Source organism: Stegostoma tigrinum, chromosome 5 (assembly GCF_030684315.1).
Source record: "Stegostoma tigrinum isolate sSteTig4 chromosome 5, sSteTig4.hap1, whole genome shotgun sequence".
Lineage (NCBI taxonomy): Eukaryota > Metazoa > Chordata > Chondrichthyes > Orectolobiformes > Stegostomatidae > Stegostoma > Stegostoma tigrinum.
In genome coordinates this window covers 13,280,382-13,301,350 of record NC_081358.1, presented here as the reverse complement: position 1 = coordinate 13,301,350, position 20,969 = coordinate 13,280,382, and the positions used below count along the sequence as shown (strand labels likewise).

Sequence of the window (20,969 nt, the reverse complement as noted above, 5' to 3'; positions counted from 1 at the left end):
TCATCTGACGTGTGCAATTTAAGGTCAGCTTGTAGCCTTAGCATGTTCCTTTTGTCAATTGTGTGCCAATTAAACCTCATCCTGCACTCTAGTTTCTTGAGACTGAGGGTGTTGCATTCAGTGTTTGGAAAACTGTTCAGTTCTGGACATTGTATCTCATGTAGAATATACTCGCCATGTAGGGGTACAGTGCTGATTCACCAGAATAATCCTAGGACTGAAAGGGGTAAAGGATGAGGATAGGTTTCATAGTCAAGGCTTGTGTTCCCTTAGAGGTGTTTAAAATGATTGAATGATTTGACAGGACATGTAGAAGAAGCTATCTCCTCTGGTGGGAAACTTGATGAAAGGCCTACACTTTAAAATTACAGGAAAGCCACTTAGGGAGTTGGGGGTGATATTAGAAAACTTTACAAAGCATAGAGGAAATCTGGAACTGTCCTTACCATCCCTGCCCGAAAAGCTGTTGCAGCTGGGGGTTAACTAGCAATTTTAAGCTGAGGTTTTGTTTTGTTCAGCAGGAATGTTAAAATTACCGATTTAAGATCTGTCATGATAAGAGAGACTCGATCTTCTCCTGTATTGTGTTCTTCGATAAGTTTAGACAGCACTGACCAAGAAAACGGATCGACCAGTTCAACAGAATACATTCCAAAATATAAATTGAAACTGTGTAGATTCTATTTTTCAACAATTTGAAACAATTCAACTCACCTAATTGAGGTATACAAGATAATGAGAGGCATAGATAGAGTTGATAGCCAGAGACTATTTCCCAGGGCAGAAATGGCTAGCACGAGGGGTCATAGTTTTAAGCTGGTTGGTGGAAAGTATCGAGGGGATGTCAGAGGCAGGTTCTTTACGCAGAGAGTTGTGAGAGCATGGAATGCGTTGCCAGCAGCAGTTGTGGAAGCAAGGTCATTGGGGTCATTTAAGAGACTGCTGGACATGTATATGGTCACAGAAATTTGAGGGTGCATACATGAGGATCAATGGTCGGCACAACATTGTGGGCTGAAGGGCCTGTTCTGTGCTGTACTGTTCTATGTTCTATGTTCTATTCCTGAGCCTGGTAACCCTATCAAAGAATTCCTACAGGTTATTAAGATATGTTGTATCTGTCCTGAATTCCCTTCTGTCTGGTTAGTTTGTGTGTGAACAATACCTCTTCTGTAAGTAATCTTGGGTGCATGCTATCTGGAATAGTAGTTTGATCTGTTTTAAAACTCCTTGTTCCCTTCAATATCATGTATTCATTTAAATTTTTGTAACTTTTTTTTGTAAAAAAGCATACTGAATTAGTAGCTATGGAGTCAAATGTGTAAAGAGGCACTGGTAGGCAACTAAAACCCCTGAGAGAAAAAACAAAACCAGAATTTGCTGTAAAACTCAGGTCTGGCAGCATCTGTGGAGAAAGAAGCAGTATTAACGTTTCCAGTCCAGTTGCCCTTTTTCAGAACTAGCACTATCTAGGGAATTTTTTGTTGTTGACTGGGAAGGGGTTTTGGCTAGAGGTGGAGACTAGAGGAGAGAAAAAAACGTAAGCAGGACTTTTCTTCCCTGGATTGTAGGAGGTTGAGGGATGAGCTTATAGAACTTTATGAAATCATGAGGGGCATGGATAAGATGAATAGCAAAGGCCTTTTCCCTGGGGTAGCGGAGTTCAAAACTAGATGGTATAATTTTAAGGGGAAAGGCAAAGAGAGAGAGAGAGAGAGAGGAAATATTTAGAAGGGACCTGAAGGACAGCATTTTCACATGCAGTGCTGTGTGTATGGAATGAATTGCCAGAGTAAGTGGTAGGTGCAGGTTCACTTCCAGCATTTAAAAGACATACGGACAGGCACATGGGTAGGAAAGTGTGGAGGATGGACTGAAGAGTGAAAAGTTAATGATATTCGACAGCTACATGAGAAAATAGATTGTAAAGGATGGGGAAAATAGGCTGGGAAATTTTTAAATAGTACTGGACAAGCTGCATAACCTTGAATGAGTCCTATGAGCATTCCTTCACGAGCCAAAGATGACACCTGCACTTGTTTTCCCATCCTGTATTTTCTGTGTCTGCTTTCTTTGTGCTGGCTGTTTGTCAGACTGTAACAGGGAGAGAGTTTCATTCCAAGCCGCTCCTACTGCTGCTGGACTTCGCTTCAGCTTGGAATCGTGAACAATGCCAGGAACAAACTTAAGCCTCCAGACCAGCCAGGCAGAAGAGCATGTGACTTGTTGCTTTTTCTAGAAAAAGTGTGAGAGTTGGTTTTTTTAGTTTCTTTTTCCTTTTCCATTTATTATTGCCTCTTTAATCATTGTTTATTACTTAATAAATGTTCATGTTTAAGCAAATTGCTGTTGTTGAGCCTTCTCTTGGTAATATACCCAAATCTGAAAAGAACCACTTGGATGCATGCTGTGATCCAAGACTGAGAAGTTGAGGGAGATCTGGATCAAGTGAGGACAAGTGGGGCTTTTATTATTTGACAAACAGTCAACTTTCATGCAGGGCACATTAGATTGAGACACAACTTTGTCCAGTACTATCCTTGTGTAGATCAGCTTCCATTTGGTGGTGCTGGTAAGGGGCCTTACTGGTTAGACAAAGTGATGCTGTAACAGCTGTTAAAAGTCTAATAATGTGAGAGGACCGTTCAGATTGGCACCACTAGGATGGAACAGAAGTTAATCTTTGGTTCTTGCACACTCTAACGGGGAAACCTTTGGAAACACATGACTGAGACACTAAATTAATAATTTGTATCTGTCTTAATTAAATACCATGTACGTAGAATGAGTAAACAAGTGAGATAAAGTAGAATTAGATTGATGTAATTAAATACTGTGACTAACAATACTTAGAATAAAAAAGCCATTTGGTCTGTATGAGATGCATCCTAAGTTGCTGAGAGTAAGTGAAAAGCCTTTCAGACTGGCAGGAAGTATGCAGACGTGATTTGAAATGGGTAGATTCGTAGCTGCTAGTATTTAATGCAAAGAAATGTAAGCTGATGCACTTTAACAGGAAAAAGGAGAAAATGAATCAAATTATATAATTTTGGCTGTAGAAGAAAAACATGTGCAAAGTGTATAGTTTTACATCACTTAAAAGTTGCAATGGCTATTTTAAGAGAAAATAAATATGAGACCTTCTGCTTAATGCATGGAGTATAGATTACAGAAGCAAGGAAGTTACATTGAATCTTCAGAAGTCATGTTAAGACCAAGCTGAAAGATGTGTTGATCCGGGAACCATAATACTGGAAAGAGTGCAGAGGATATTTACTCTAATAGTATCAAAGATGAGGGTCTTAAGCCAGTTGGAAAGACTAGAGAAGCTGATCCAGATGATTGTTAAATCAAAAATGTCATAGAGTCACACAGCACGAAAACAGACCCTTCAGTCCAAATCATCCATGTCAATGTGTTGCAATTTGTTTCTGATTTTTGACGACTGTACTTTTTGCCTGTATGTAATGGAAGAAGGGGTTTTGTATATGGCAATGGATGTCATATTGTAATTGTGCCTATCCTGTCCCCCAAGTCAGGCATGAAACTGTCAGGGTTTCTGGAGATGGAGTGGGACCTTGTTGACACCTCAGTCTAGCAAAATAACCTTTTTATTAGTGTGGTCATCACTCTAGTCTCTGACTAACTGTTTTTGTATTTCTTAATGTCATCGACTTTTCCTGATCATCTCTACACTCCATCAAGATACCCATTATCACTTTTCTCCCCACTGTTTGAATGCAAATAATTTTTTGCTCTTAAAAGTGTTGAGTTAAATCTGGCAGGTCTAACCTGCCAGGATAAGATGTAATATTGTCACTGTAGTTAGATTATTGTAAATTTTCCTGCTACCCGCAGTTCAGCTAAATAAAGCATCCTGTTCATTCTTCAGCAGTGTGCTTTTTGTTTGCACGCTGATCTTGCAAACCTTACAACTAAATTGCATTCTACTGAATCTGAATGTAAGTCCCGGTGTCAGCAAACTTAAGAAAAATACTAGTCTTCAAATAACTCAACACCCAGTGATTTCTGTCATAACATTAAATGGTGGTTTTGGTTAGTTGCAAGGATTTGGTAATGGATTGCTACAGATACAATTTTTCTTAATACAAAAATCTCTCAATTTATGTTATCTGCATTTCAGTTGCCAAATGGTGTATCATATCACACTGCCACCCATCAGGATAGGCAGGGGAAACTGCAAGAGCACCTTCGACAGCTCTCTGTGCTCTTCAGGAAGTTACGACTAGTCTACGACAAATGTAATGAAAATTGTGCTGGCTTAGATCCTGTCCCAATGGAGGTAAGAAATACCTAGACTTGGTTTATGCTGCCTTTTAGAGGGCAAATGGCAGAGACACAAAAAAGATGAAGCGTTTAGCATATCCTGCTTAATCGAAAAAGCATATAAATATGTATGAATGTGAGGCAAAAGCAACTGCTCATGTGTACTCCCCTGTCAACACTCCCTTGTGGTTGTATTTGAAGGATATGCCCAATTCAAATTCTAATTCATTCAATCTCTCACTCTCTCTCTCTCAATCTGTCTCCCTCTCACGCTGTGTCTGTCTCTCTCCCTCTCTTGCGTGCGTGTGCACACACGCACACACGCTCTCTCTCTTGCGCTCTTTCCCCCCCCCCTCGCATTGAGCCACGTATTGTGATGAGTACCATGTTGTATTTTGAATATAAATTGCTTGTTACTGTTTTACATTTTCAGCCAGCAGCATCTGAGCCATTGTCCACACAATATTATCTTGATACTTAAATGCAGAGTGCACGTCAAGCTTGTGCATTTTCAACCAGTTATCCTAGCACCCATGATGGATAAAGTCAGAGCATGTTTTAGAGGTAATCTATAGTTCTGTTAAAGTGAAGAAAGGCCCCAAGCGATGGGCCATTTCAGTTTCATCCTAGTAGATTATGCCTTCCTAATCTGCCAGACTTCATTGAGCTGAATGAAATTATTATATGAAGACTATCCATCAACTTTTTTAATAAACATTTCCCCAGAGGTGTTTTGGAGCTTATGATTAATGCCAAACTAATTAGCTTGTTTGAAAACTGAATGGGCAGGACTCTGTGTAGCACAGCCCTATGATGTTGCACTGACTATAAATTAATTGAAGGAAGCTACTTAATCAAATGGTTTAGTAATGGCTTCAAACGATGTGGCCAACTGCCAAGTGTAAGGATAATATTCAAAAAGATACTGAAATCATTAAAGAATATCAAAAGAGTTTTAATGTAATTACTGCGTAGTTACTGGTGAAGTGGATGTGGGAACGTGATAAAGACTTGCACTTCAACCTTGCATTTCTTAGCCTTAGGATATTCCAAAGCACCTTATGGCTAATCAAGTACTTCTGCAGTACTGCTATTATGATGGGGGGAAAAGATGTATCAGTGGATAGTAATGACAGACAAGCAGCAATGCATTTAAAAACAGAGATAGTAGGAATTGCAGATGCTGGAGCCCACCCACCTTCCTGCAAAAAATGCCATCCCCTATTCCTAATTCCTTCACTTCCGCTGCATCTGCTCCAAAGATGAGGCATTCCACTCCCGTACATCTCAGATAACTTTTGTTTTTCAAGGACCACCACTCCTCACCACCTCGTGTCTCCCTCCTTCCCCTGTCCAGAATACCCCTTGTCCGAACGTACCACTCCACCAACCTCCGGATCCAACGCATCATCCTCCGACATTTCCGCCAGCTGCAATCTGACCCCACAATCAAAGGCATTTTTCCCTCCCCACCCTTATCTGCTTTCCGGAGGGACCACTCTCTCCGTGACTCCCTTGTCTGCTCTACACTCCCCTCCAACCCTACCACACCCGGCACTTTTCCCTGCAACTGCAGGAAGTGCTACACCTGCCCCTACACCACCGCCCCCCCCCCCCCCCACCCACCCACCCACCCAATCCCAGGCCCAAAAAGACTTCCCACATCAAGCAGAGGTTCACCTGCACATCTACTAGTGTGGTATACTGCATCCGATGTTCCCATTACAGCCGCCTCCACGTCGGGGAAACCAAGCAGGGGCTTGGGGACTGCTTTGCAGAACACCTACGCTCGGTTCGCACTAAACAACTACACCTCCTAGTCGCGAATCATTTCAACTCCCTCTTCCATTCCTTAGACAACATGTCCATCCTGGGCCTCCTGCAGTGCCACAATGCCACTGGAAGGTTGCAGGAACAGCAACTCATATTCCGCTTGGGAATCCTGTAGCTCAGTGGTATCAATGTGGACTTCACAAGCTTCAAAATGTCCCCTCCCCTTACCGCATCCCAAAACCAGCCCAGCTCGTCCCCGCCTCCATAACCTGTCCTTCCTCTCACCTATCCCCTCCTCCCACCTCAAGCCCCACCCCATCTCCTACTAACCTCATTCACACCCCCCCAACCTATCCTTCCTCCCTGGACTGACCTATCCCCTCCATACCTCCCACCTACACACACCTCCACTGGCTCCATCCCCGCCTCTTTGACCTGTCTGTCTCCTCTCCACCTACCTTCTCCTCTATCCGCCTCCCCCTCTCTCCCTATTTATTTCAGAGCCCCATTCCCCTTCCCCATTTCTGAAGAAGGGTCTTGGCCGAAAGCGTCAGCCTTCCTGCTCCTCTGCTGCTTGGCCTGCTGTGTTCATCCAGCTCTACTGCTTGTTATCTCATTTAAAAACAAATCTGTTTTAGTGATGATGGCTGCAGGTTAAGTGCTTCCTAGCAGACTGAAAGAACTTCCCCACTGTTCTCTTATAGTTCTATGAGATGTTTTACATCCACCTAAGAGGGCAGATGTGAAGTCTCTTTAATATCTTGTGTTAAAGATGGCACCCCAAACAACATAGTGCTATGTTGTTCACTATATTATCTGCTGTAGTCTCTGATGTAGGATTTGAACCTACAGCCTCCTGATTGGGCAAGAGTCGAATCAACTGAGTCTGAAGATTGGTCGTTCTTTGCTTTTTTTTAAAAATACTCTGCCCAAATGATTGAAAGGAGGAAAAAGTGGCGTATAAGAGAAACCAGTTAGAAATATAAAAGCTAATAGTAAGAGTTTCTGTTGATATTCCTGAAAATTTAAAGTGAATGTTCTTTCTATAGAAAGTGAGTCTGGGGAATTAAAAGCGGAAAATAAGGAGATGACAGATGAATTGAACGCTAATTTTGCTTAACCTTCATTATAAAATATACAAGCAACATTCCAGACATAGCTGTAAATCAGGAAAACCAGTCACTCAAGAAAATTAGAAATGTTCAGCTAATTGACTAGTGAGATAGTTGATACATTATTCTGAATTTTCTAAAAGTCCCTAGGTATAGTGAAGATTCCATTAGATTGGAAAATAGTGAATGTGACCTATGTTATGAGTAATTGTTTTCCACTGTGCAGACTTCCGAGATCCATGCTTAGCAGCTTCTGCAATTGGAAATCTGTGTGTCAGCATGTCAATTGTTATGCACAGAATCTCTGAACAGCTGAACAACTTAGAGAGAAGGCTGAATCTAACAGCTTTATTCAAAAACCAAGGGGTGCAGAAAGCAAGAAACTACATGCTACTTAGCTTTACATCTGTCATAGGGAAGATGTTAGAAGCTGCTAGTAAAGATACAGTAGCAAGGCACATAGAAAATTCGAGGTAATCAAGCAGAGTCAGCGTGTGAAATGAAAATGATGATCAACCAACTTAAGTTTCCAAGAAGCATGGTGTTGTGTCTAAACAGGAACTGATGGATTTACTATACTTCGAATTGCAGAAGGAGTTTTCTATAATGTCGTATCAAAGGTTATTCTGGAAAATAAAACCTGTTGATATACGTGGGTCAATATATTGCATGCCTAGAAGATTGGCTAGCCAACAGAAAACAGTAGGCGTAAAAAGTCATTTTCTCATTAGAAAGATGTAATGAAATGTGCCTTGGGCAAAATGCTGGGGCCTTGACTTTCCACAATTGATGTAAATGACTTGAATGAAGAGACTGATGATCTAGTTAAATTTACTGATAACAAGGACTTGAACAATGATCCTCTTTAGTTTTCTGTTTTTTTGCTTTATGTTGACCGAGCCCACAAGTGAATTGAATTGGGGCAATCTGCCTGATGGCTCGTCTACTCACTGGTTCCTTTGATGAGCTGCTATGGCACAGATCACAAGAAAATTAAATTCAGAAGTGACCAAACTCGCAGCTTGATGTAGTGCTTCAGAAATCTGAATAAATATTGCTGTATTAAATTGCTGTTATCTGTTGAGATTTACTATTAAAATATAATTTAACTTCAAAGCATTGTGCAATGTTTTGACAATATTTTAAAATAGGTAAATAGCAGCATTAAAAGGTACAGAAATGAAAGATTTAAGATGAAAAAATATTCCTGTGAATGAACAATGGGCAGCAATGGAAATTTGCTGGTAGATTGAGGGTAGGTGGTGAAATACCTTGTTTTGTTACACTGCTTTAACAATAGTAGCTCCATACTTGAGCCATAGAGTCATAGAACACAGAAACGGACCCTTTGGTCCAACCAGTCCTTGCCGAACGTAATTCCAAACTGAACTAGTCCCACCTGCCTGCTCCTGGCCCATATCCCTACAACCCTTTCATCTTAACATAGTTATTGAAATGTCTTTTAAATGGTGCAATTGTACCTGCATCCGCCACTTCATCGGGAAGTTCATTCCGCACCCAAACCACCCTCTGGGGGATAAAGAATTTCCTCCTTTGTCTTTCTTAAATCTCTTGAGTCACCCTAAAAATGCACTCCCTAGTCTTGGAATCCCCCATCCTAGGGAAAAGGCAACTGCCGTCAACTGTATTGATATATCTTTATTATTTTATGAACTTCTGCCAGTTCACCTGTCAATCTGCTATGCTCCAGTGCCAAAAGTCCCAGCCTATCCAGCCTTTCTTCATACTCAAACCTTCCATACCTGACGACAATTTGATGAATCTCTTCTGAACCCTCTCCAGCTTGATAATATCCTTCCTGTAACTGGGCGACCAGAAACTGGACACCGTATTCCAGAAGAGGCCTCACCAATGTCCAGTAGAATCTCAACATGACTGCCCAACTTCTGTACTCAAAGGACTGAGCAATGAAGGCAAGTGTGCCAAATGCCTTTTTAGCCACCATGTCTGTATGTGATGCAAACTTTTAAGAATTATGTACCTGAACCCCCAGGTCCCTCTGTTCACTATCCAAAGCTCTACCATTAATTGTATAAGCTCTACCCTTGTTTGTTGTACCAAAATGCAGTACCTCACATTTGTCCAAATTGATCTCCTCCTGCTATTTTTCAGTCCATTGACCCATTTGATCAAGATCCCTCTGTAATCTTAGAAAACCTTCTTCACTGTCTACAATACCACCAAGTTTGGTATCATCCGCAAACTTACTAACTATGCTTTTTGTATTGTTATCCAAATCATTTATAGGAATGACAAACAAAAGATGACCCAGAACCGATCCCTGCTGGTCACAGGCCTCCAGTCCGGGAAGCAACCCTCTACCATTATTTTCTGTCTCCTGCCGTTAAGCTAATTATGTGTACAATTGGCAAGCTCACTGTGAATCCCGTGTGACCCAACTTTACTAATTAGTCTACCGTGCGGAGCCTTCTCAGGGGCTTTACTGACATCCAAATAATCAATGTCTACTACTCTGCCATCATCAATCTTTTTGGTAACTTTCTCAAAAAAGCTCAATCAAGTTTGTGAGACACAATTTTCTCTTGCACAAAACCATGCTGACTATCCCTAGTCAATTTTTTGCTTCTCTGTGTCCATAAATCCTATCTTTATAATCACCAACAATTTACTCACAACTGAAGCCAGACTCTCAGGTCTATGGTTCCCTAGTTTCTCCTTAAGACTTTTCTTAAAAGTACAACATTAGCCACCCTCCAGCCATCAGGCACCTCACCTGTAGTTATAGACGATGCAAATATTTCTGCAAGGGGCCTCATTATTTCTTTCCTTACTTCCCAGAATATTTTGGGATACATTAGATCAGTCCCTGGAGATTTGTCCACCTTTACATTCTCTAAGACCTCTTGAACACCCTGTTCTGTAATTTGAACTGTGTTTAAAACATCAAAGTTTATTTCTGTGCATTCTCTAGACTCCATTTCTTTCTCCACAGTAAAACTGATGTGAAATATTCATTCAGTATCTCTCCTATCTCCTTGATCTCAAAGAGGGCCTACCCGCTCTCTAGTTACTCTTGCTCTTGTGATGTATTTGTAGAAGCTCTTTGGATTATGCTCAACCTTATCTGTCAATGCTATCCCTCATCCCCTCTTTGCCTTCCTGATTTCTCTCTTACGAATGCCCCATACTTTTCATATTGATTTAAGAGATTCAATTGAATTAAGTTGCCTATATCTAAAATGAGTTTCTCCTTTATTCTTGACTAGAATATCAATACTTTTATTCATCCATTGTTTCTTCATCATACCAACCTTACCCTTCACTTTACAGGAACAAATGCCTCTGAACTCTTATTGTCTCTCTTGAACATCTCCCATCTTTTACCTGCAAACAGGCTACTCCAATCAATTTTTGAAATCTCTTGTCTCATACCATGAAAATTTGCCTTACATCAATTGAAAACTTTGAACTTTTTTATGGAAGGCTTATCCTTTTTCATACCCACTTTGAACCTAACACGATCATGATCCTTAGACTCACTTTTACTCCAGTCACCTGCCCTGTCTTATTGCTCAAAGAAAGGTCTAAGTTTTGCTCCTGTATTGTCGGAGCATCCATATATTAATAAAGAGAGGTTTTCTCGAATGCATTTGACAAACTCTTCACCCTCCAAACCTTTAAAACAATGGTAGCCCTAGACAATGTTTGGAAAATTAAAATGCCCCATTATAACAAACTTTATTATGCTTATGTATATCTGAAATATCCTTACTTGTTTGTTTCTCAATTTTTCTGTTATTACTTGGCGGGGGGGAATGCTATTGTACAATCCCATCAAAGTGACCTTTCCTTTCATCTCTCATTTGTAATTTCTACCCATACAATTCACTGGATGATTTTTCAGAGATATGTTTCCTTGTTACAGCAGTGATGTATTCCTTAATCAAAAATGTCAGCACCACCCACTCCCCAACCACCTTTCTTGCCTCTCCTCCCTATTAGCATCTTAAACCTGGAACATTGCCTGTCTTGTCTATCTCTTGTCCATTGAGCATAGGAGTTGGAAGGTGTCGTGTTGCAGGGTTTCTGTAATAGCTATAGTGTCCTAATTCCATGTTTTTAAACGTACCCTGAGTTCATCAGCCTCACCTGTAAGCCCCCTTGCATTGAAATGAATTGCGTTCCGTTCATCAGAGTCACACTTCTTTTCTAATTGACATGCTGTTCTCACATTCAGAACCTTGCTCATCAATCCTTATTTCTCTGCCAAAGGGAAAACACAGATTAAATGAAATACTCCTTCCTGTTGAGTTGGTTGAGAAAAATATTTACCAGGATTAATCAGCTACCACTGCAGTGTTATTCAGAACAGTCAGGATCTCCAGTTAATGCATCATTTGATGCTTTCTGAACTGCTTTGAGGCTGTACGTTAGAGCTCCTCCAGATGGCGCTGGATCATGCAACGCAAGTAAGTTGTAATATTAGAGATAATGGGAAGTGCAGATGCTGGAGAATCCAAGATAATAAAATGTGAGGCTGGATGAACACAACAGGCCAAGCAGCATCTCAGGAGCACAAAAGCTGACGTTTCGGGCCTAGACCCATCATCAGAGAGGGGGATGGGGGGAGGGTTCTGGAATAAATAGGGAGAGAGGGGGAGGCGGACCGAAGATGGAGAGAGTATAGGTTGGGAGGGGATAGGTCAGTCCAGGGAAGACGGACAGGTCAAGGAGGTGGGATGAGGTTAGTAGGTAGATGGGGGTGCGGCTTGGGTGGGAGGAAGGGATGAGTGAGAGGAAGAACAGGTTAGGGAGGCAGAGACAAGTTGGACTGGTTTTGGGATGCAGTGGGTGTGGGGGGAGAGCTGGGCTGGTTGTGTGGTGCAGTGGGGGGAGGGGACGAACTGGGCTGGTTTAGGGATGCGGTGGGGGAAGGGGAGATTTTGAAACTGGTGAAGTCAACATTGATACCATTAGGCTGCAGGGTTCCCAGGCAGAATGAGTTGCTGTTCCTGCAACCTTCGGGTGGCATCATTGTGGCACTGCAGGAGGCCCATGATGGACATGTCATCTAAAGAATGGGAGGGGGAGTGGAAATGGTTTGCAACTGGGAGGTGCAGTTGTTTGTTGCGAACTGAGCGGAGGTGTTCTGCAAAGCGGTCCCCAAGCCTCCGCTTGGTTTCCCCAATGTAGAGGAAGCCACACCGGGTACAGTGGATGCAGTATACCACACCATACCACATTATACACCTGCATTCCGCATGCAGATGGCCTCAAGGCCCTCCGCTTCTTCCTGTCCCGCAGGTCCAACCAGTCCCCCTCCACCGACACCCTCATCCGCCTAGCCGAACTCGTCCTCACCCTCAACAACTTCTCTTTTGACTCCTCCCACTTCCTACAGACTAAGGGGGTGGCCGTGGGCACCCGCATGAGCCTCAGCTATGCCTGCCTCTTTGTAGGTTACGTAGAACAGTCCCTCTTCCGCACCTGCACAGGCCCCAAACCCCACCTCTTCCTCCGGTACATTGATGACTGTATCGGCGCCGCCTCTTGCTCCCCAGAGGAGCTCGAACAGTTCATCCACTTCACCAACACCTTCCACCCCAATCTTCAGTTCACCTGGGCCATCTCCAGCACATCCCTCACCTTCCTGTTTCCCTCAGTCTCCATCTCAGGCAACCAGCTTGTAACTGATGTCCATTTCAAGCCCACCGACTCCCACAGCTACCTAGAGTACACCTCCTCCCACCCACCCTCCTGCAAAAATTCCATCCCCTATTCCCTAATTCCTCCGCCTCCGCTGCATCTGCTCCCACGATAAGACATGCCACTTCCGCACATCCCAGATGTCCAAGTTCTTCAAGGACCGCAACTTTCCCCCCACAGTGATCGAGAACGCCCTTGACCGCGTCTCCCGTATTTCCCGCAACACATCCCTCACACCACGCCCCTGCCACAACCGCCCAAAGAGGATCCCCCTCGTTCTCACACACCACCCCACCAACCTCCGGATACAACGCATCATCCTCCGACACTTCCGCCATCTACAATCCGACCCCACCACCCAAGCCATTTTTCCATCCCCACCCCTGTCTGCTTTCCGGAGAGACCACTCTCTCCGTGACTCCCTTGTTTGCTCCACACTGCCCTCCAACCCCACCACACCCGGCACCTTGCCCTGCAACCGCAGGAAATGCTACACTTGCCCCCACACCTCCTCCCTCACCCCTATCCCAGGCCCCAAGATGACATTTCACATTAAGCAGAGATTCACCTGCACATCTGCCAATGTGGTATACTGCATCCACTGTACCCGGTGCGGCTTCCTCTACATTGGGGAAACCAAGCAGAGGCTTGGGGACCGCTTTGCAGAACACCTCCGCTCAGTTCACAACAAACAACTGCACCTCCCAATCACAAACCATTTCCACTCCCCCTCCCATTCTTTAGATGACATGTCCATCATGGGCCTCCTGCAGTGCCACAATGTTGCCACCTGAAGGTTGCAGGAACAGCAACTCATATTCCGCCTGGGAACCCTGCAGCCCAATGGTATCACTGTTGACTTCACCAGTTTCAAAATCTCCCCCTCCCCCACCGCATCCCTAAACCAGCCCAGTTCGTCCCCTCCTCCCACTGCACCACACAACCAGCCCAGCTCTTCCCCTCCACCCACTGCATCCCAAAACCAGTCCAACCTGTCTCTGCCTCCCTAACTGGTTCTTCCTCTCACCCATCCCTTCTTCCCACCCCAAGCCGCACCCCCATCTACCTACTAACCTCATCCCACCTCCTTGACCTGTCCGTCTTCCCTGGACTGACCTATCCCCTCCCTACCTCCCCACCTATACTCTCTCCACCTATCTTCTTTTCTCTCCATCTTCGGTCTGCCTCCCCCTCTATCCCTATTTATTCCAGTTCCCTCTCCCCATCCCCCTCTCTGATGAGTGTCTAGGCCCGAAACGTCAGCTTTTGTGCTCCTGAGATGCTGCTTGGCCTGCTGTGTTCATCCAGCTCCACACATTTTATTATTAAGTTGTAATATTGCTTACTGTGCCGAAGCTGCAGCAGCTACTTGGGAGTTGAGGTAGAAAAGTGATTTAATTAAAAGTATTGTTATATGTCCACAGCAACTTATTCCATATGTGGAGGATGATAGTACAAAACATGAAGATCGTAGCTTGTTAAATCAACTCCGCTTAGCAAATGAGGAGAGGCGGGAAATTGTAGAGGTAAATAAGGTACAGCAACATTTTTTTTTTGACAATTTTTAAAAAATATATTTGTGCAAGTTTTGTTACTTTGCTGTTTTAAGCTATAATTTAATGTTCGTAATTTCATGAACAACTGCAATAGAAATGATATTTGAAGCTTTGTTCTCATGATGAGATGTAGAAAGCTCCTCTATTATGGAAATCCAGTGTCTGCATTGTATAATTGTTGATTGAGAAATTGTGACCTGTAATATGTCTTCACACCGATCTTAGAAAAGTGACCTTTACTTTGTTAGTATTTACTGTGGAGAAGGACTTCGAAATCGGGAAACTTAGAAATATTTTTTGTCTTAAGAGTTCATATTAGGGAAGAGGAGGTACTGGAGGTCTAAAAACACATTAAAGGTAGAATAATCCCTGAGACTGGATGCGATATACCCTAGAACCTTGTGGGAAACTAGGGAAGAGATTGCTGGACTCCTTGCTGAGATATTTCTGTCATTGATAGCCATGGGTGAGGTGCCTGATGACTGCAGGTTGGCTAATGTGGTGCCATTATTTAAGAAAGGCTATGAGGAAAAGGCAAGGGTTTATAAACCGGTGAGCTTTATGTCGGTGGTGGGTAAGTCAATGAAGGGGATTCTGAGGGACAGGTTTACATACACTTGGAAAGGCAAGGACTCATTAGGGATAGTCAGCATGGCTTTGTGCCTGGGAAATGATGTCCTACTAATTCAATTGAATGTTTTAGAAGAGGTGACAAAGAAGATTGAGTGCAGAGTAATAAACATTGTATGTATGAACTTCAGCAAAACGTTTGACAAGGTTCCACATGATACACTGCTTAGATCATGTTGGTTTCAAAGGGAGCTAGCCAATTGGATGTAAAATTAGCTTGAAGGTAGGAGACATGGTGTTGGTGGATAGTTGTTTTTGAGACTGGAGGCCTGTGACCAGTGGTGTGCCAGAAGAATCAGTGCTGGGCCCATTGCTTTTTGTCCTTTACAGAAATGAATTGAATGAGAATGTAGGAGGCGTGCTTAGTAAGTTTGCATATGAGTGGTGTAGTGGACAGTGAAAATAATTATCGCAGAGTCCAATAGGACTTTGATCTAATAGACCAAGGAGTGGCAGATGAGTTTAATTTAGATAAATGTGAGGTGTTGCATTTTGGTAAGGCAAACCAGAGCAGAACTTGTACAATTAATGGTAGAGTCTTGGGAAGTATTGCCGAATAAAGAGACCTTGGGGTGCGTGCGTGTAGTTCCTTGAAAGTAGAGTCACAGGTAGACAGTGAAATGAAGAAGGTACTTGCCTTCATTTGTCATAACATTGAGCATAGGAGTTGGGAGATGTCATGTTGTAGCTGAACAGGAGGCCACTTTGAGTACTGTGTACAGTTTTGGTCGCCTATCTACAGGGAGGATATTGTTAAACTTGTCAGGGTGCAGAAAACAATTACAAAGATGTTGCTAGGACTGGTGGGTTTGAGATATTGGGAGAGACTGAACAGGCTGGGACTGTTTTCCCTAGAGCTTTGGCGGCTGAGGGGTGAGCTTATAGAGGTTTATAAACTCATGAGGGGCACGGATAGAGTAACTAGCCAAGTCATTTTCCTTTGGAGTTGGGGGAGCAGGGTTGGTGAGTCCAAAGCTAGAGGGCACAGGACAAGCTACCAGTGGAAGTGGTGGATGTGAGTGCAATTAAACATTTAAAAGGCACCTGGATGGGTATATGAATAGGAAGGATCCAGAGAGATACAGGCCAAATGCTGGCAAGTGGGACTAGGTCAGATTGGGTTGTCTGGTCAGGGTGGATGAGTTGGACCAAAGGGTCTGTTTCTGTGCTGTGATATTTCTGTTAAATAAGCTGTCCTGTAGTTCTTAACTGAGATTTTAGCTAGTAGAGAGAGAGAGAGAGAGAGAGAGATTTCATTTTGCGCAGGCTGATTCCAGAAGTCAAAGGAAAGTGAATTCACCCCATGGTGCCAGATCTACTCCCTTTTCATTGTGCTGTTAAACTTTATTACTGTGTTTAAAGTAGTTGGTAGATCTGGAGAGATTACCCTTTGTTCAAAGTACTCTGTCCGGTGGGAAAATAAGGTTGTGTTGTGTTTTCTGCTCACTGAGATTTTTTAAATTGGGTCTCTCTTCTTGCTGTTCCCGTGATACCTGTAATGTTGAGTACATTCATTCTTCACAGCTGAAGAACCAATATAAGTATCTTCTGTAGATAATAAAATATTGCCAAAACAAATAAGCTGTTATTTTTTTGGTGGAGTACTCCTGGTTTTAAAACCATTGTCTTTCAACACTTTAACAATGGAGGAGAAGCTCCAAAGCTGATGAAAAGGCATAACAAATTTTTAAGAGAAAAGACCATTCAGCTATCAAGCAGTTTCACCCAAAATCCTTAGTTATTCTTTTTGAATTCACTCTTTCTTTCAGCTCCATCCACTGCCTTTACAGTTGCTCCTATTTTAGGGAATAGTTAAGTTCCTTCATCTCCCTCCCTGAGGAAAAACACAAATATTTTAAAATATGTTAGTCAACCCCAAAGCTACCATCTGCGTGTCTGCTATCCTGTGAAGCTGTTCGGCTGAGAGGGGTCCTCTTTCTTAATCTCAACTGTGTATGTGGCATGTGAGTGTTGAACTTGTGAACTTTAGTCCCAAGCTCATTATCTAATTTATACAACTTGTTTGTTTTGACCTTATCTATAATCTTTCTTTTTTAAAAGAAAGCAAACAGTGTTCTGTTTCTCGTCTGCCTTTCCTTCAGGAGAAGGTTTTCGTTGTGGCTTTCTTCATCCTTTCAAGCCTTGAGGGGATATGAGTCAATTCGTACACTTCATCTGCATAAAATTGACGCAATTTTTTTATCTTCCAACAATTCATATCTCCATCGTTGGTTATAACTAAGCTGATTTGCCAGTAGGTAATTGAAATTTGTGGGTAATTAGCAGTCACAAGTTTTGAACTCATGCTTGGTCCACAATAATGACGATGAATTATAATAATGCAAATATAAGATCTCAATTTCTTTACATAGATAATTTGCGGCTCACGTAACTCAAAAACAAAAATTAATGATATTTACTCAACTATGGATGTGGCATCCGTGTCTTATTTTAAAACTAAAAATAAATCTAGTTGAGCAAAACTTGAAGCTAATTCATTTCATAAAAATGACCTATGTTAAAAAAAGTTGTTTAGTTTGGTCAGCAGCTACTAAAAAGTTTCAAATGTGAAGTTTAAACATCTGTTAATGTCACTGAGCAGTTGTAATCAATCACTCTTTGTTAATGGCATTCCTGGAATTGCAAAGCCTTGACCAAACATTTTCCAAAATGTTAAATTGGGCAGAAGCAGTCATACATTTTTCTTTCTTAAATCCTGATCCATCAGTTTGCTGAAAACACTTGTAAATCTGTCTGTACAGCTTTGCTTTTAAATATTGCATATACCACCGATCCAAACCAACCATTAAGCACTAGAACTTTTCACTTGTGGAATTATTTGCCTTTTTGCTCCTTCTCATTGGAAAATGTTTGTGCCTGATACAAAGCTTCAGTGCTACATGTTGATTACTTGTACTGTGCCTAAAATGTAAAAGGTGAGCCCATTCCCTTGAATAATTTAGAAGCTTTAAAATGTATAAACTCAGTGCTGAGATTTTCAAACCATATTTTGATTCATACGCTGAAACTTTACTACTACTAAGGATGAAACGTTTTAGTAGCTGCTGCACCATTAGGAAAGTTACGAAATATTCCATAGAATGTCCAACTAGATAATTTCTTTTTAGAGTCAAACAGCACAGAAGCACACCCTTTGGCCCAACTCGTCCCTGCTGACCAGGTTTCCTGAACTAGTCCCATTTGCCTGCATTTGTCCCATATTCCATATAAAGACCTTGGCTATTCACCTTATCGACGCCCCTCATCATCTTCTAAAGAGTTCACTGTCTCCGCTCTTGAAAGGAGTGACTTACGTGATGAAAGATTTTTGTAGGTGCTTTCAAATTCCTTGTTCCTTTGCCATTCCTAGTGTGTGAGCCTAGATAACTCTACTAACCTATTAATGATCACGGGGAAATATTCGGTAAGGAACCTGGGTTAAGAGCTTTCACTACCGGACGCTGCATCAAGATGCCTCTGCCCAACACTTTGCTGCCCTCCACCGGGGGAAGCTCCTCCAAGAGACCCCCCACACTTGGCAGTGCAGGAAGCTTGATTTTGCCCTCACATTTTTGACTTTTCAAATTTAGAGTAATAGCCCTAGCTAATTTCTTGAATATTTCTCTCTTTCCCCAACTGAGGACTATCAAGATCAGTTGAAACGTCTTTACTGCTAAACTCAAATGCAGCTCAGTTGAACTGTAATAATTGACCGTTTCACATGATAAAATGAAGTGAAGGTTGAAACATTTACAAAAATATAACTAATTGATTAGTTCCTGAGGATCTTCTCTAAAATAGACACCATACAGTCCACTAAGAAACCTCCCTGACTAGTCTAAGGCCAGCAGGATGGTATTAACTGGATTTAATATATTCCTTTATTTCACAATATTTTTGGCAGGTAAATGAAAAAGATTTTTGATTTGACAGCCCAAATCTCAGGCTAAAACATCATTTTAAATAGAGACTGGATGATATTTATACAGTTTTCCTTGAAATCTGTTGGATCCCAGGTATCCAATCAATTCAGATGTTACCCCAGTCTCTCTCCTTAGTATAATAATTTAGCTTCAGGGCACAGAAGGTGGATTTAAACAACATTACAGTCTGAGAGTTTTGATGTTTAGCGGTTTATGGTATCTTGACGTTCCAGATCTTTATAAGAATATCATACAGAGATCTGGGAAGTGTTGTATTGGTGTCTTTAGTTGTCGTCTGTAGCTTTTATGAGTGCCTTTCATAAGAAATGCATGAGACTGGAGCACTGCAGTAGTAAACAGCTTATGTTGAAAAGAGGATCATCATGCTAGTGTCACAATGGCTAACAATGTTGTTTTAAGATTCAAATCTACCTGAAGTATTTTTTGGCTTCTATTTCGGGATTAAATATCAGACAATAACAAATCTTTGTGACCTTTTGACCAATTTTGTTTCTTAAAATTCTGAATATGGGCTTTAACATTTGTAAAACAATGGCCATATTTAAAGGAATCCTACTTCAGCTAAATTTGGTGTCACAGGTTCTCAGCACACGCTTATTCTTATTTCAGTGACTCTATTCCTGATATATGTTCTGTTTATGATCTTCATTGTCTGTGTCAAAATGCTTGCTATAATCAGGGCGGTGAATTCCTGAACTTGCATGTGTAATATATAGGAGGTACGAGGCCCATAGTTATCTGCTTTCTTAGAAAGAGATACAATCAGTGGACAGCTCTTCCCAGGGATTTTCCATGCAGCATTGTAGTGGCTAATTAAAGAAAACAATGGTGGAAGCCAGCATACTTAATTCAGAAAAACAAATGTGGACTGTGTAAATGAAAATGCTGTAAAATAGTAATTGGTAGCTGAAGGCAGCTAAACAAGTGACCAAAATGTGCCAAAGGACCCTGTAGAAGAGCTGAACTCTGCAGTGAAGTTGAAATCCTATTCAACATGTACATTGCTGTGTGCAGTTCCAGGCTGAAGTACCTGATTTAAATAGTATTTCATATTTAAATCTAAAATTATGGCAAAAAGAAGCATCAAGAGCTTATCATCAACTTTAGATGACTTAACACGTTTTGCTTTGACCAAATTTAATCCATCATTCTCTGAAAAGTTGTTGGGGATGGAAAATCTGCTGAAATTTCATTTAGTTTTCTTCCCATCTAGCCTGGAATGCTGAGGCAATATAGTGACTGGTCAATGTCCTGACTGAAAACAGTTAACACAATGTACATGAAAGATTGATTTTGAGAAATTGGCATCTTTGGTGCACTGCATACATTAATGAGCCACTGGAAGAGCCTGAAGTGTATTTTCCTTTTTCCCCCAATAAACCTAGTAGTAATTATGCTGTAGTTTCTCAATTCAGCTTTTTGAAACTGAGAATTGTGACACAAGCATGTAGCTGCATGTAGGTGTCTAACCTCAAATCTGATCATATACTAAGCATCATGATTTAATAAGTGAGGCACAATTCGTATTTTTGTATCTGTTCATGCCCTTACATTTTCTATTAATCTTTCATGGAATGTGAGCTGGAAGATTTGATGTAATAAAGTGTGGAGCTGGAGGAACACAGCAGGCCAAGCAGCATCTTAGGAGCACAACACCTGATGTTTTGGGCCTAGAATCTGATGAAAGGTCTAGGCCCGAAACGTCAGCTTTTGTGCTCCTAAGATGCTGATTGGCCTGCTGTGTTCGTCCAGCTTCACACTTTGTTATCTCGGATTCTCCAGCATCTGCAGTTCCCATTATCTCTGGAAGATTTGATATGTTTGGAGTCCCGTAAGGCATTCGACAATGTCCTTCACAAATCTTAAGTCATAAGATAAGAGCGCATAGTGTTGGAGGTAATGTATTGGTGTGGATAGAATGTTGGCTATCGGAAAAGAACCAGCGAAATTGGGGTAAAGGGTTCTTTTTCAGACTGGTG

General features: G+C 41.9%; 1 protein-coding gene across 3 annotated transcripts in view; it reads left to right on the top strand.

Annotated features, from left to right (window-relative positions):
* The window catches only part of med30 (mediator complex subunit 30), a 45,250-nt gene that overhangs the window by 16,737 nt on the left and 7,544 nt on the right, over nt 1-20,969 (top strand). For 2 of the 3 annotated variants that reach the window (XM_048530127.1, XM_048530126.1), the window contains exons 3-4: nt 4,145-4,303; nt 14,285-14,395. In XM_048530127.1, the coding sequence (XP_048386084.1) occupies nt 4,145-4,303; nt 14,285-14,395 (270 nt within the window). The remainder of the gene's footprint in view (nt 1-4,144; nt 4,304-14,284; nt 14,396-20,969) is intronic. The other variant, XM_048530128.1, reaches the window with a different exon arrangement.